At 39.1% G+C, this 17,389-nt stretch overlaps 1 protein-coding gene across 1 annotated transcript in view; it reads left to right on the top strand.

Annotated features, from left to right (window-relative positions):
• The first annotated feature begins 3,591 nt into the window (after positions 1-3,591).
• Positions 3,592-17,389, top strand: part of LOC123253460 (nuclear receptor subfamily 2 group C member 2-like) — a 35,854-nt gene continuing 22,056 nt past the window's right edge. The window contains exons 1-3 of the mRNA XM_044682650.1: positions 3,592-3,699; positions 5,265-5,475; positions 6,201-6,398. Of these exons, the coding sequence (XP_044538585.1) occupies positions 3,592-3,699; positions 5,265-5,475; positions 6,201-6,398 (517 nt within the window). The remainder of the gene's footprint in view (positions 3,700-5,264; positions 5,476-6,200; positions 6,399-17,389) is intronic.

The following is a 17,389-nucleotide window of genomic DNA, read 5'->3' as shown; positions in this document are numbered from 1 at the left end:
TAAACTTTGCCACATAATCAGTTTTTAATAGATGCTTATCAACAAACTGATCATTAGTAACTTTGGAGATGACAATTTCAGTTAAATAATGAGACTGAAAGCCAGATTGAAGAGGGTTCAATCATACACACACAGAGTCTTGCTTTATACAAACCAAGTCCAGAGTTGGGAACTATCCAAAAGGGTCATTTCTCCCTTTGGCTCATATTCCCCCAACCTAGAGTTTATTCTGGGAAAATCTTCAAACATAGCCCCTATACAAGTTTTCACAGATGTGGGGAAAAGAAAATTCACATAGAAAATTCAAAGACATAAAGGACTCACAGGACCCCAAAAACAGATACCCAAAAAAAAAAGCTAAAGAACTGAATTTGAGCTTGGCAACTGTGGTACAGTTCCTAGCTCCCCCCACAGTGTCCTTATACAGTCTTCTCAAGGCTCGCAGTGCCCCTTGAAATCTAGATTTTCCCACAAAAAATAAACACACTTTAGGACTGCTGAATAAACCATCCCCTTCCCATCTGAACTATGCTATCTGAAAAAATTCACAGAAATAATGAGGAATTTATCTTGGTAATGGGTGAATGACTTGAATATAAAGAAGGAAACTATAAGTAAATTAGGAGAGCACAGAATAGTATACTTGTCAGATCTCTGGGAAAGGAAAGATTTTAAAACCAAGCAAGAGTTAGAAAAAAATTACAAAATATAAAATAAATAATTTTGATTACATTAAACTAAAAAGGTTTTGTACAAACAAAACCAATGCTACCAAAATGAGAAGGGAAGCCACAAATTGGGAAAAAATCTTTATAACAAAAAACTCGGACAAAGGTCTAATTACTCAAATATATAAGGAGCTAAATCAATTGTATACAAAAAACAAGCCATTCCTCAATTGATATATGGGCAAGGGACATGAATAGGCAATTTTCAGATTAAGAAATCAAAACTATCAACAAACACATGAAAAAGTGTTCTAAATCTCTAATAATTAGAGAAATGCAAATCAAAACAACTCTGAGGTATCACCTCACACCTAGCAGATTGGCTAAAATGATAGCAGGGGAGAGTAATGAATTTGGAGGGGATGTGGCAAAATTGGGACACTAATGCATTGCTGGTGGAGCTGTGAATTGATCCAACCATTCTGGATGGCAATTTGGAACTATGCCCAAAGGGCTTTAAAAGACTGTCTGCCTTTTGATCCAGCCATAGCACTGCTTGGTTTATACCCCAAATAGATAATAAGGAAAAAGACTTGTACAAAAATATTTATAGCCCTGCTCTTTGTGGTGGCAAAAATACTGGAAAATGAGAGAATGTCCTTCAATTGGGGAATGCCTGAACAAATTGTGGTATCTATTGGTGATGGAATACTATTGTGCTCAAAGGAATAATGAACTGGAGGAATTCCATGTGAACTGGTATGACCTCCAGGAATTGATGCAGAGTGAAAGGAGCAGAACCAGGAGAACATTGTACACAGAGACTGATACACTGTGGTACAATAGAATGTAATGGACTCTGTACTAGCAGCAATGCAATGACCCAGGACGATTCTGAGGAATTTATGGAAAATAATGCTACCCACACTCAGAGGAAGAACTACAGAAGTAGAAACACAGAAGAAAAGCAACTGCTTGAATGTATGGGCTGATGGGGATATTATTGGGGAGGTAGATGCTAAACAATAACTCTAGTCCAACTATCAAAAATATGGAATTAGGTCTTAATCAATGATACATGTAAAACCCAGTGGAATTGTAAGTCAGCTGTGTGGGGGGGGGGGGGGAGAGAACATGAAATTTGTAACTATGGGAAAATATTCAAAATAAAGTAAGAAAAATTTTAATTAAAAAAAAAAGAAAGAAAGAATGAGGAATATGAAGTTCCCTTCTCTTGCTCCTTGCCCCTCATGGCTTTGTTCTCCAAGCTTCAGGAACCATTGGTTAACTGACTTCTATCTCCAAGAAAGGCATTGCTCACCAATTACTTATTTGTAGACAATACTATCAAACTTTGGATGACTCTTGAGGCAACCCCAAGACTGATATTGCCTAAAAAATCATTCCTCTTTGACTAGAAGACTAGATTCTAGGATCTTGCTGTGTAAGAAATCAAACCTTTCTCTAGGTACTATCCATGAACTTCCCTCTCAGGAAACCGGAGAAAGCATCTGCTTCTACCATGTGCTTCTACAGGGACACTTTTATTGCTCCAGCTGCTTCTATCTCTTGGGCTGGGAATATCCATTCTCATGTCTCCCGTGTTTGAATTCCCACTAAGAAAGCATATGCAGCTCTCATGTGCTTCTGCCCCAAGGCAGCAGTTAATAATTGCCTGTTGGGGATGGGGGAGGGGGGCTTCTAAGAATGGCTGATTTCAAAAAAGAAGGAGGAGGAGGAGAAGGAAGAAGAAGAGGAAGAGGAATCTCCTTGGGCCACAGTTTCTGTTCTGTAAAATGGGAATAACGATATTTCATCTACGTCTCCGGATGGACTAGATGGCATTCTTTCCATCCCAGAGAACTACAACTGAAATATTCCTTCAGACATTGGGAGTCGGGATTCCCTCCCGGGACTGCCCACCTTAGCGAGTCCCCTCTAGAGTACCTTAGTTCAGACCATAAGGCCGAGGCCTCCATGGCCAGGGGGTGGCACTAGACACTCATTTCAAGCCAAGTTACCCCTGCCCGAAAGCAGGGTCTGGAAGCCAGCACTAGGGAATGTCCCCAGGCTCCGCTGCGCTGCTCCCCATCCCACCCCTAAGGCTGTCATCGGGAGACAGCTGCTGGGGAGGAATGTTCTGAGACGCCTGGCAAAATGCTCTGATCCTAAATCTGCTTAGGAAAGTTTTCCGAAGGAGTGCCCGCCCGGCTCCCAGATTCTCCGAGCGGTTTGCATACCTCTGGACAAAGAACCCTGCTGGAACCTGACCAGGAAAGGGAGGAAGTTGTACCCAGCTGGGGATTTGCATCTGCGGCCCCAGAGCCTCCTCTGACATCCTACCCCTCCCAGCAGCGGCAGCTGAGCTATGGGTTCCACTTAATTACCACTTCTCTGGCCTAAAAGCAGCCGCCCCGCTTGTGCTTGCAAGATCTTTTCCACAACGTTAAATGTCACCGGACCATTTTCTTTCTTTTTTTTTATTAACTAATTTATTTTTAAGTATTTTTTTCACGGTTATATGATTCAAATTTTTTCCATCCCCCCTCCCAGAGCCAACAAACAATTCCACATGTATTATCACTCAATACCTATTTCCACTGACCATTTTCTATCAGGGAAGCAAGGTGACTCAGAAGATAGAACCCTGGGGTCAGGAAGACCAGAGTTCAAATTCCACCTCAGATACTCACTAGCTGTGTCACCTGAGCAAGACTCTTAACCCTTGTTCCCCTTAACTGACTGGAGAAAGAAACCGCATGTCCCTCCAGTAGGTTTGCCAAGGTTTTTCTGACTGAAACGACTAAACAACAATACATTCTACACGAAGAAGGGGGCACAACTGAATGAGTGAAAAACGATAATTTTCTGTAAAATGTAACGGCATGTGTGTGGTTGCTTAAAGCTGCGGCTCTGTTCTGGAATGCAGACGTGTGTGAGACAGTCAGACAGACAGACAGACAGACAAATGGAGAATGAGTCTCTGTGTTCCCACACGAGTGAGTGTCTGCGTAAGAAGAGGTTTCTGTGGGTAAGAGAAAAGTGACGAGCATCAGCGTGTTGGGGTGTGCGAGCCCGCCCGTGTCCGAGAGCGTGGCTTTGTGCGAGGGAATGAGAGCGGATGTGAATGTGTGTAAGGATGCGCGTCTGTGTAGAAGAGGATAGAAGAGGAGGGGGGAGGGGGGGAAGGGCTTGTGTTGAGGAGCTGGCGTGAGTCTGGAGAAGGGGGCATCTACGTGTGTCCCCGTGTGAGTCCTTCCATGTGAACAGATGATGAGTACATTGTGCGAGGCGCTTGTGCGTGTTTCCTTTATAGGAAAGGGTGTTTGTGAAAACCCTTAGGAGGGTTCCTCATCATTGCTACAAACCTCAGTCAGTCAGTGTTTGATCACAAAGCTACATCTGTAAAAAGGACAGGAGAAACGAAATGATAAAATCTCATAAACTACACGTGCCCAGAATGTATAAACAGCACTTCCTGGGAGACTGTTCACACGCTAACTCATACAGATGCCAAGCAGAAGCAGGGAATCTTCTCAAGAAGAGAAGCATACAGAATCCCATTTTAGAATGGGATGGGAGCTATGAGATGACACAGCCCAACCCCCTCCTTTTACAGATGAGAAAATAAAAAAACTGGAGGTGGGGGAAGAGATTGGTCCAAGGTTACATAGATATTGTAGAAATACAGATTTCTGGCTCCAAATCCCGTGGGCTTCCCCTGACACCTAATTGGGCTATTGGTGCACACCAAATGGCAGAAATTTCTTTTGGTTTTGGTTATTGTAAAGGATTTTGTTTCCAGTTTCTAGCATCTGTAGGTTTAGTAGAAAAAAAGTTTTCAAAGTTATCTTTGAAAGATAAAGTTTTGAATAAATCTTTGAAGAAAAAGTTTTCAAAGTTATCGATACTGACCCATCAGATGTCATTTGTCAGCAAAAGGATAGGGCCTGAATAATTTGTCACTGTTGTTTTGTGAACTTAGAATCATAACCTCAGTTAGAATTCTATCATCCAAAATCCCCGATGAAGAAATTCCTTCTGAAATGCCCCTGATGTATGGCGATCCAGACCGTGCTTGGATGTTTCTAGTGACAGAAAGCTGGCTCACAGCTTCATTAGGCAGAGTGTCACACTATGATAGAATTCTAATTTTAGAAAGTTCTTTGCACTGAATTGAAATCTTTACCTAGTTGTGCCTCCTGGAAATAAGCAGAACAAGTCTAACCTCCTTCAATCCACAATTATTCATTGTCTTGCCATTCAATTCTTTTTCAGTCTCATTTTGACAAAGATACTGGAATGTTTTAAGCCATTTCCTTCTCCAGCTTATTCTACAGATGAGGAAACTGAGGCAAGTAGAGTTAAAGGACTTGCCCAGGATCACACCGGCAGTAAGTATTTGAGGTCGGATTCGAACTCAGCATGATGAGTCTTCCTGACTCCAAGGTCAGCACTCTATTCACCACACCACCCACCTGCTCATTTATTCAATATCTACTATGTGTCGGGCACCACGGTAGACACCGGGCATACAAAGACAAAAATGAAACCCCGTTTGTCTGAGAGCTGGCATTCTTCGTGACTGTCCTCCAGCTGCGTGTTGCTTTCCATCCCCGGGTCTCAGACGGTGACAATGTGAGGGCCATACCATCATCAGGCGCTGGCCCAGGGAACCGCTCGGGCTTACAGCCTCCAATGACAGCAATGGATACCCCCAGAGGAAGGCCCACCAGCAACAGGAACCCACCTATGATCAAAGCACCAACTCAGGCCGGGAACTATATGACCCTTCCATCTACTCTGGGTATATCTTTGGTGTGCCTAGTTATTTATGTGTCGTCACCCTTTCAAAAATAGACATTCCTTGAGGGCAGGGACTATTTTTTCCTTACTTTTTACCCCCACCCCATCCCCAGTTCTTATAAGGCACAGTGCTGGGCACATAGCAGGATGCTGGGTAACTATTATGTGGACAGATGGATGCCACCCAGGATCTGCCAAAGTCTTAGCCACTTTTTTTTTTTTTGTAACCCTTACCTTCCATCTTGGAGTCAATACTGTGTATTGGCTCCAAGGCAGAAGAGAAGAGTGGTAAGGGCTGGGCAATGGGGGTCAAATGACTTGCCCAGGGTCACACAGCTGGGAAGTGTCTGAGGCCAGATTTGAACCCAGGACCTCCAGTCTCTGGGCCTGGCTCTCCATCCACTGAGCCACCCAGCTGCGCCTTAGCCATTCTTAAAGCTGAACTTAAAGCCACCTCCTCCATGAAATCTTCTTGATCTATCAGTTTTCCTATCTTTCAAATGAGGGAACTGAACTAGATGGCATCTAATGTCTGTTCTGGCTCTAACTCCAGGATGCTGAACGTCTCCCTCAAACATGGTACCTTGTTCCATGCCTCTCACTGGCGCACAGAATGGACAGTTGTGTGCTAGAACTATGTAGCATGTGCTTTGGCCTCCTACTAACCCATCAGTACCATAAAGGAGGGAATTGTGAATCTGAACCCATCCGACCTCCAGCCCCTAGCTCAGGGTCTGGTGCATACTTGGTGCTCTAAGAACGTTGCCTGCATGATCATTCCTGAAGGAATCTCTAAGCCCTCACTGGCAAAGCTGCGGTACGCTTGCAGCGCAGGCACTCGGGGAGCTGCTCCATTCCCCCTCTTCCCAGCACCCCAGGACATTTATTGCATGGCCCACCCTTCTATCCAGCTGCCCAGAGCAAGTACTTTCTCCCTCAGGCACTCAGAATTGGGAAAAGGTTTGCCACCCCTGCTCTAAGCCCTTTCTGGCTGCCTCTGTTTGCTGAGGTTGCTCAGTACCCTGGAGCCATGCCTGGCTTGTGTTTGCAGTGTATTTGGCAGGACTGTAGGACTCAAGGAACCCAGGGCCTGGCAGTTGTAGGGAAGTCATCTTTGCCCCACAGTGTGTGTCCTGTGCCCTCTCTAGAGCCTGGGTAAGGGTAGTCTGATCAACCCTGGACAGTTTCCAAAAAGGAGGCTCCTTTACAAGACTACACTGTGCACTGCTGGGGTTCAGCAGTCCTCGGAAATGGTCCAGTCTGGAAGCTTGATGGCATGTGATGAGGCCAGGGATGAAGCTAGTCAATAATTCACCTTCACTCAAGAATAATTGGTCAGTCAACAAGCATTCATTCAGTTCTGACTATGTGCCGGGCACTCTACTAAGCACTGGGGATACATAAAAAGGCATAAAGCAATGAATAGACAAAAGTATAATAGGGAGAACAAGGAATTGCACCACATCAGGGGAGGAGGAAACCAGGACTGATTTACCAATGGCTTTCTATTGATTGACTGTCAAATGTTTGGCCCAAAGAAATAAAAGGGTCTTCTTTAGCATGGGGCGTGAGAAAGAAGCCAAGACGGCAGGTCATACAGCAAGATGTTTCTGGGTAGCGTTCCCTGAGCTACCAGGGGACTGAATTTTTCATATTTTGGCTGGTTATTTTGGCAACGGCCTAAGCTTTTCTTAGATTTTAATTTCACTCCCTTTGTGGCAATTCAAGTCTGACTTTACCTCGTTAAGAATGGAGAAGAGCCATCCATTATAATTCATGTTCTCTCTTTTCAAATTATGAGAAGTCTGCTATTAATTGGTGTTAATGTGCTTTCCTAATTAAAAAGAAACTCCAAGCTGGAGAACATATAAAGCTTAATATAAGTCAACAGTATGAAGTGGCAGCAGAGGAAGCTGATATGATCTTGATCTGACTTATTGGAAGTAGAAAATCCAGGATGACAAAGGTGACTATTAGGTTGTTCTTTGTCCTGAACAGGCCACATAAGGATTATATGTTCAGTTCTGGGCACCACATTTTAGAAGGAACCCTGACAAATGACCTTGAAAATGACTTTGTTTGAAGAAATGTTGAATTTGGCCTCAGATACTTTCTAGCTGTGTGGCCCTAGGCAAGTCACTTAACCCCAATTCCCCAACTCTTACCTCTCTTCCACCTTGAAACTTAGTATAGTAGAAGGTAAGAGTTTAAAAAAAGATATGTTGAAGTAATGATGCCATCGAGCAAAGTGTAAAATAGAGACATAAATCTTACCTGGAATGTTGGCCAACTCAGAAGATGCACTGCACAGAATCCAAATAGAAAAAGGATGCCCATTCCAAAGTTTTCAAAATGCTCCTATCCCCAGTTTACATTGTCCATCATAACAAAGCACAGAGAGTATAAGGCTCAAAGTACCAGCTCTGACTCTTCCACTTTTGTGACTGTGAACAAGTCATTTGATCTCTCCTTACCTCAGTTTCCTCCTCTGTAAAGTAGGGATGATAATCCTTTGACTATCTACCACACAGAGTGGTTGAGAGAGAAAAAGCTTTGTAAGCCTTAAAATGCAAGTGTGAGTTAGTATTATTTCTAATCACAATGAGCCCAAGAACACTACAAACTCTCCTCACTGAAATCTTGAATGTCAGGAATATCACCATCCACACTAGAAAACAGAGTAGATAAAGAATGCATATTACCCAGATTATGTGTGCAGGTATATGTGTATCTTGGATAGATATTGTGATAGGAGAGTATTTGGGAGATTTTGCTATTAATCCCAAAATGCTCCAACAATATTCTACCAATGTATTACTGACACTTAAACACCCTGGGAGCAAAGACAAACCATCTAATTTCTCCAAACAAAATGTCTTCATATATAAAATGGAAATCTCTACCTAACATGAATCCTGTGAGGATCAAATGAGATAATGTCTGTAAAGCATTGTACAGATGCGTTTTCTATTGTTATATGGCAGTGAATCGTGGAACGCCACAATTTCAGAAGAACCAAAATTTTTCAGTGGCCCAAAGGATAATGGAAAAACTTGTAGCAAGGATAAGATAGTCATGCATTAGTAAAAGATGATTTCTTTCCAAGAACTGATACAAAAGATCTTGCTGAAGCTCTTTAAGATTAGAAAAGTCAGTGGGTACTGGGTTTGTACCCCAAAGAGATAAGGAAAAAGACTTGTACAAAAATATTTATAGCCACACTCTTTGTGGTGGCAAAAAATTGGAAAATGAGGGAGTGTCCATCAATTGGGGAATGACTGAATAAATTGTGGTATCCTATGGTGATAGAATACTATTGTGCTCAAAGGAATAATGAACTGGAGGATTTCTATGTAACTGAAATGACTTCCAGGAATTGATGCAAAGCAAAAGGATCAGAACCAGGAGAATGTTGTACACAGAGATGGATACACTGTGGTACAATCAAATGTAATGGACTTTTTTACTAGCAGCAATGCAAGGATCCAGGACAATCCAGAAGAACTTATGAGAAGGAACGCTTTCCAAATCCAGAGAAAGAACTGTGGTAACAGAAACACAGAAGAAAAACATATGATCAATCATTTGGTTCAATGGGGATATGATTAGGGTTTTGATGTTAAAAGATCACTCTGTTGCAAATATGAATAACATGGAAAAAGGTTTTGAACAATAATACATGAATAACCCAATGGAACTGCTTGTCAGCTCCAGGAAGGGAAAGGGAAGGGGGGGTGGTAGAAATAATGAATCATGTAAAATCATGTTTAAAAAAAAAGTAATTGGGCCAGTCATTTAATGAGAATGAGATACAACAGATGGAGAACCAAAATGCCATATCAACACCCCTACAATATTAAAGGAACCAGAGGAGTCATCATAGTTCAACGGGAAAAGAGAGGCACTTGGAGGATCTGAGCTCAAATTCTGATTCTGCCATTTACTCTGTAATGTGCTTTGTAAGCTTAAAATACTATATAAATGCAAGATTATTATTATTACTATGTGACTTTAGATGAATCATTTGGCTCCCCAGTCCTCAGTCTCCTCACTGATAAAGTAAGAGTTGGACTATATGACCTCTAAAGATCTTTCCTAGCTCTTTGATTTATGAGTCTATTGATATATGAAGGCCTCCAAAAAAACTGGATGTGTAATATATGGAATACTTGTATTTTTTATTTTAAGTTTTCCAAAATTATATGATCCAAATTGTCTCCCTCTCTTTTCCCCTCCTCCCTCCCAGATCTTGCAAGCAATTCAATCTGGGTTATTCACGTATGATTTCACAAAACATATTTCCACTATATGAAATATTTATAGAAAGAAATAGATGAGATAGGAAGAATAAGCAGGCATGGGAGAGTTGCAGTTTGCTTCGGTGGACAAAGTACCTTCTCCACTGAAATTACAAATTTCACAAAGATATCACAGTATTGACAAATTGGCATACATCCATAGAAGATTAACCAGGATGGTTACAAATCTAGAAACCCTTAATCATACAAATTGAAGAATAGAGGATGTCCAGCCCTGAGGAGAGAAATCTACAAAGATAACTACTGAATGGCTGAATGGCAATCTCACAATAGAGGGAGAAAATTTGTTCTTTGTGGTTCTAGAGAGCTAAACTAGAATCAAAATTACAAGGGGCTTATTTCAGTTCAATGAAAGGAAAAATTTTCTAGCTAATGAACTCCTTGTCACTGAAGGTGTCCAAGTAAAGGCTGGATGACCTCCTCTCAGGGATATTATACAATGGATTTGAATCAGTTGTCTTAACACTCTTTCTCTCTCTCTCCTTTTTTCATTGCCTTCAAACATACTCAAGTCTCCCTCTATTCTAATAAAAAAACTTTCCTTAGCCATTCTACTCCCTCAAGCTATCATCCTATTTCTCTCCTTCCCTTCACTATTACACCTCTTTTTAAAAAAAATTAAGGTTCTACTGACTCTACTTCTTCACTGACTCTACTTCCTCACCCCTCCATTTTTTTATTATTTGCAGTTTTGTTTTCATCCCTTCCACTCTCTCCAAGGTCACCAATAACCTAAAGTATCAAATATTTTGGCCTCTTCTCATTGACCTTTCTGCTGCATTTTACACTTTTGACCACTCTACTCTCTCTTCCTCTGGCTTCAGAGATCCTGGTTCTTCCTCCAATTCTTTGACCATTCATCTTTTTCTTCTTCCTCTACCCATCCCCAAATGTAAAAATCAACAAGGCTCTGCTCTCTTTTCTCTCTGCATTCTCTCTCCAGAAAATTCCATCTACTCCCATGACTTTATTCACCTTAGTGTATTGCTAAAATATCAATGTCCAAACCTACTCTCTCCACTGAATTCCATTACATTTCCAACTGATAGATATCTTTACCTGAGTGTTCTATTGGCATATCAAATCCAACATATCCAAATCTGAATTCATCGTCTTTCCCCTCCTCTACCAAAAAACCGAACTTCATTATTTCTCTTGTTTGACTCCTCTCCCTCTTTTACCATCTTCCCAATATTTAATCAGTTTCCAATTTATGCCAAATGTACCTCTGCAATAATCTGTCTCCTCCTTTCCACTCCCACTGCCAATAGTCTGGTTTAGAACCACATTCTCTCCAATCTGGACTATTTCAATATGTTCCTACTTGATCCAGTTTTTTCCTGTCTCCACCCTATCTCTCACATAGTTGGCAAAATAATTCTCCTTTTGAACAGATCTAATCAAATTGCACTCCTGCTCAAAAACTTTCCATAGATCTCTACTGCCTACAAAATAAAATGAAAATTCCTGAGTCTGTCTTTTTAAGCCTCCCCAATTTGGTTCCACCAACTTTGTCAGTCTTACTTGGTATTAATCCTTCTATTTAGAGATGACAAACATAGCCCTCAAGCACAAGATTAAAATTGGGAAATATTTAACAAAATAAAAATACAATAAAACATAGACCATATTAATTTGCAGTTTTCTAAGTCGGCTTGTATCAAGAAGTCAAATCCTATCTAAGTTTGATACTGCTGTTCTAATAAAATCTTATAATGCTATTCTCTTATTAAATCCTACCCTTTTACTTCCCTGCCTTTACACAAAGTCAGCATTAGTACCTCTCCATAAATTCTTATATATTTGCCTTTTATCAACCTTCTCTTCAAGACCCAGCTCAAAGGCCATGTCCTACATGAAGCCTTCTCTGAAACCACTAGCAAACAGTCATCCCTTCCTCATCAAATTTCTCATTTTTCTCATTTTTACCTTTCCTCTGCATTTAACCATATTCTGACTTATGTTGCCCTTCCCTATGTAATCTACCTTATATCCTCAAGATAGATTACTATGTGCTAAATCATAGGAATAATAATGTAAAAGTAATGATAGTCCCTGATTTCAAGGAGTTTATATTCTAATGGAAGGGAGAGCCTATGTAGGAGAATGCTGGTGAAGAATAGATATTTTGGTTTGAGACAGTGAATGGGACCTTAGGAGAGTGAATTAACACACTCTTTCTTGTAGTAATGACCATGTTGATTCTGTTGCAGTTCCAGTACTGGGTTTGAGTTGGGGGAGAAAAGAGAAGGTGAAAGAGGGAAATAGATTTGTTAAAAAGTATTTATAGCCACATTCTTTGTGGTGGCAAAAAAAACTGGAAAATGAGGCTATGCCCTTTGATTGGGGAATGGCTGAACAAATCGTGGTATCTGTTGGTGATGGAATACTATTGTGCTCAAAGGAATAATGAACTGGAACAATTCCATGTAAACTGGAATGACCTTCAGGAATTGAAGCAGAGTGAAAGGAGCAGAACTAGGAGAACATTGTACACAGAGACTGATATACTGTGGTACAATAGAATGTAATGGACTCTGTACTAGCAGCAATGCAAGGATCTAGGGCAATTCTGAAGGACTTATGAGAAAGAACACTATTCACATCCAGAGAAAGAACTGTGGTAGTAGAAACACTGAAGAAAAAAACAACTGCTCGATCACATGGTTCGATGGGGATATGTTTGGGGATGTAGACTCTAAACGATCACCCTACTGCAAATACTAATAATGTAGAAATAGGCCCTACTGTGAATACTAATAATATGGAAATAGGTTTTGATCAATGATACATGTAAAACCCAGTGGAATTGCTCATTGGCTACAGGAGTGGGGAAGGAGAGGAGGAGGGAAAGAAGATGATTCACATAACTATGGAAACATATTCTTAATTAGTTAATTAAACTTAAAAAAAAAGACAGCAGGACCCTGGCCACATTCCCCAATAAGGACAGCAAGAGCCCCAGGGCATAGAAGGTCCTCTATAAATCCCTGCAGAATCACAGAGTTAAGTTAAATGAGCTCTATTCTATTTGGTTGTTAAAAGAGGGAAAATTGAATTTAAATGACATTTTCTTTTGATCCCAGCAAGATCCAGGTGTTTCACAAATCACATTAGTCCTTATTTAGTCAAATTTTATCATTGTGTTGGTATAATTCCTGTGTTTGTTTTGGTAGATAGATTCCTAAGTATTTTATATTGTCTAGGGTGATTTTAAATGGTGTTTCTCTTTCTAACTCTTGCTGCTAAGATGTGTTGGAAATATGTAGAAATGCTGATGATTTATGTGCATTTATTTTGTATCCTGCAACTTTGCTAAAGTTGTTGATTATTTCTACTAGCTTTTTAGTTGATTTTCTAGGATTCTTTAAATAGACCATCATATCATCTGCAAAGAGTGAGAGCTTGGTCTCCTCATTGCCTATTTTAATACCTTCAATGTGTTTTTGGTCTGCCTGACTTTAGAATCATATTAGTTTCATAAAAGGAATTTGGTAGGACTAGGACTCCTTCTTTGCTTATTATGTCAAATAATTTGTATAGTATTGGAATTAGTTGTTCTTTGAATATTTGATAGAATTCACTTGTGAATCCATTGGGCTTTGGCAATTTTTTCTTAGGGAGTTCTTTGATGGCTTGTTCAATTTCTTTTTCTGAGATGGGATTATTTAAGTATTCTATTTCTTCTGTTGTTAATCTAGGCAATTTATATTTTTGTAAATATTCATCCGTATCACCTAGATTGCTATATTTATTGCCATATAATTGGGCAAAATAGTTTTTAATGATTGCCTTAATTTCCCCTTCATTAGAGGTGAGGTCTCCCTTTTCATCTTTGATATTGTTAATTTAGTTTTCTTCTTTCCTTTTTTTAATTAGATTTACCAGTACTTTGTCTATTTTACCTGTTTTTTCAAAATACCAGGTTCTAGTCTTATTTATTAATTCAATAGTTCTTTTACTTTTGATTTTATTAATTTCTTCTTTAATTTTTAGTATTTCTAATTTAGTTTTCATCTGGGGAAGAATGGGGATTTTTAATTTGTTCACTTTCTAGTTTTTATAAGTTGCATGCCCAATTCAAATTTCGGGTAAACACTGCAGTATGAATGCTTCAGTGGAGTTTGGAAGCTTCACTAGAATGTTCACAGTCCTGGGACACATTCTCTATCCTGTGATAGGCCAGAGAACATTTACATAGCACTTTCAACCCAATAACCTAGCAAGTAATATAAAAATTGTAATTTCAATTTCAGAGAAGATAGACTGGGATTGAGAGAGGTGGTCATTTAGTCATAGATCTAGACATGGAAAGGACCTTAGAGGTTAACTTGTCCAACTCTTTCATCTTACAGATGCAGGAAATGAGGCCCCTTAACTTGTCCACGGTCATACATCAAACAAGTGTTGGAGTTGCAACTAGAACACATGTCTTATAACTGCAAACTAAAACATGTTCTATGACAGCACACCACTTTACATTAGAAGATCAACTTGAAATGGTTTGCTGTCATTCTTTTCTTTAAAAGAAAACTTTGGGAAATTCATCCAGAGGAAAATAGGAGCCTACAAACAGGCTAGTGGAATTCAAATTCAGATAAAATTAATTTACAGATAAATATTTTAAGGTTAACTTCTGCATAATAGCATTATCATCATGGTAAATCATATTGTTGTAAAGTGGATTGAGATCCAACCCTAGCAATGGGAGGTACTATATTCAAATCTGGCCTCAGACACTTCCTAGCCATGTGATACTGGGCAAGTCATTTAACCCCCCATTGCCTAGCCCTTACCTCTCTTCTACCTTAGAATCAATATGGAAGGTAAGGGTTTAAAATATATATATAGAATAAAAATATGAAAGAAAGTAACAGATCTCAAATTTTATCACAGAGAAGTAATCATCAAAATAATCTAGTACTGGCTAAGAAATAGAGTGATGGAACAATGGATTGGTTAGGTGCATAAAACACAGTATTCAATGACCATAGTAATATAATGTTTAATAAACACAAAAATCCAAACTTTCAAGACAAGAACTCACTATTTGACAAAAATTGCTGGTAAAACTGGAAAGCAACTAGATGTAGACCAGGATCTCATGGTGTGTACCAAGATAAGGACAAAATAGGTAAATGATTTAGATATAATAGGTGATATGAGCAAAATAGGAAAACATGGAAAATTTTACCAATCAGATCTATAGATAAGGGAAGAATTTATAACCAAAGATAGAAAATTACCAGATGTAAAATGAATAATTTGTATTACATCAAATTAAAAGATTTTCACACAAATAAAACCAATGCTACCAATGTTAGAAGGAAAGTAGGAAATGGGGGGTGAGTGGTAAATTTTATGACAAGTTTCTCTGATAAAGTTCCTATTTCTCAAATATGTAGAGAACTGAGTCAAATTTATAAGAATATGAGCCATGCCCCAATTGTTAAATGGTCAAAGCATACAAACAGACAGTTTTTAAAAGGAGAAATCAAAACTATCTGTGATTATATGAAAAAAATGATCTAAATCACAGTTGATTAGAAAAATGCAAATTAAAACAGCTCTGAGGTACCATTTCACACTTATCAGATTGGCTTCTTTGACAGAAAAGGAAAATGACAAATGTTAGGAGGATTTTAGAAAAATTGGGACATGCTAATGTATTATTAATGGAGTTGTAAACTGATACAACCTTTCTGGAAAACAACTTGGAACTATGCCCAAAGGACTAAAAAATGTTCATGCCATTTGACCCAGCAATATCACTACTAGAGGGGGCAGCTGGGTAGCTCAGTGGATTGAGAGTCAGGGCTAGAGATAGGAGGTCCTAGGTTCAAATCTGGCCTCAGACACTTCCCAGCTGTGTGACCCTGGGCAAGTCACTTGACCCCCATTGCCCACCCTTACCACTCTTCCACCTAGGAGCCAATACACAAAAGTTAAGGGTTTAAAAAAAATTTTTTTAAACATCACTACTAGATCTGTAACCCAAAGAAATCAAAGAAAACAGAAAAGAACTTATATGTAAAAAAAATGGCAGTTCTCTTTGTGGTGGCAAAGAAATGGAAATTGAGGGGATGCCCATCAATTGGGGAATGACTGAATAAGTTATGGTATGTAATTGTAATGGAATACTATTGTGCTATAAGAAATGACAAGCAGGATGGTTTCAGAAAAACCTGGAAAGATATATGTACTGACACAAAAGTGAAGTGAGCAGAACCAGGAGAACCCTAACCACAGAAACATTAATAATGAATGATGATCCACTCTGAATGCATTAGCTTTTCTGATAAATACTACAATCTAAGACAATTTCAAAGGATTTATGATGAAAAATACTGTCTACCTCAAGAGAAAATAATGATGGTGTCTGAATGCAGATTGAAGCATGATTTTTTTCACATTATTTTTCTTGATATTTTGTAACATGACTAATATGGAAATTTTTATATGATCTCCTATGTATAATTGATATCACAAGTCTTGCCTTTTCAATGGATGCGGAAAGGCTCTAGGGAGGGGGAGAATTCAGAACTTAAAAAAAATTTAATGAATAACAAAAATTTCAAATATATAAATTAAAATGTACATATACTTGTTACATTTATAACATCTGAACTTTCATTAAGATGATATGAAGCTAGGAAGGTCCTTAGAAATCATCTAGTCCAAGATTCTTAACATTTTTTTGTATCATGGGCACCTTTGACAGTTTGGTGAAATATACAGATCCCTTCTCAGAATGTTTTTAAATATATAAAATAAAATACAAAGGATTACTAAAGAAATTCTATTGAAATACAGCTATCAAAATATTTTAAACCAAGTTCATAGACCCTGTATTAAGGACTCTTCATTCTATACTACTGTGCTCAAAGGAATACTGAACTGAAAGAATTCCATGTGAACTGGAATGACCTCCAGGAATTGATGCAGAATGAAAGGGGCAGAGCCAGAAGAACACTGTACACAGAGACTGATATACTGTGGTACAACCCAATGTAATGGACTTCTCTACTAGCAGCAATGCAATGATCCAGGACAATCATGAGGGACTGATGAGAAAGAACACTATCCACATTCAGAGGAAGAACTGTAGGAGTAGAAACAGAAGAAAAACAACTGATTGATCATATGGAGTGATGGGGATATGACTGGGGATGTAGACTCTAAACGATCACCCTAGTGCAAATATAAATAATATGGAAATAGGTCTTGATCAATGATACAGGTAAAACCCAGTGGAATTGCTCATTGGCTATAGGAGAGGTTTAGGGGGAGGGGAGGGAAAAAACATGACTTGTAACCATGGGAAAATATTCTAGATTAATTAATTAAATAAAATTTTCCAAAACAAAATGTTGGTATTCCATAAAAAAATTAACTTGAATTAAGTTTAAAAAAGAACTCATGCCTCATTTCCCAAATGAGAAAACTGAAACTATGAAAAGCAAGAGAAGAGAGACAGAGCCAAAGTTAGGGAGGGAGAGGAAGAGAAGGAAAGAGAGAGAGAGAGAGGGAGAGAGAAAGAAAGACAGAAGCAGAGGCAGAGGCAGAGGCAGAGGCAGAGGCAGAGGCAGAGGCAGA

The sequence above is a fragment of the Gracilinanus agilis genome, chromosome X, assembly GCF_016433145.1.
Source record: "Gracilinanus agilis isolate LMUSP501 chromosome X, AgileGrace, whole genome shotgun sequence".
Taxonomy (NCBI): domain Eukaryota; kingdom Metazoa; phylum Chordata; class Mammalia; order Didelphimorphia; family Didelphidae; genus Gracilinanus; species Gracilinanus agilis.
This window is presented reverse-complemented; position numbering and strand designations above follow the sequence as displayed.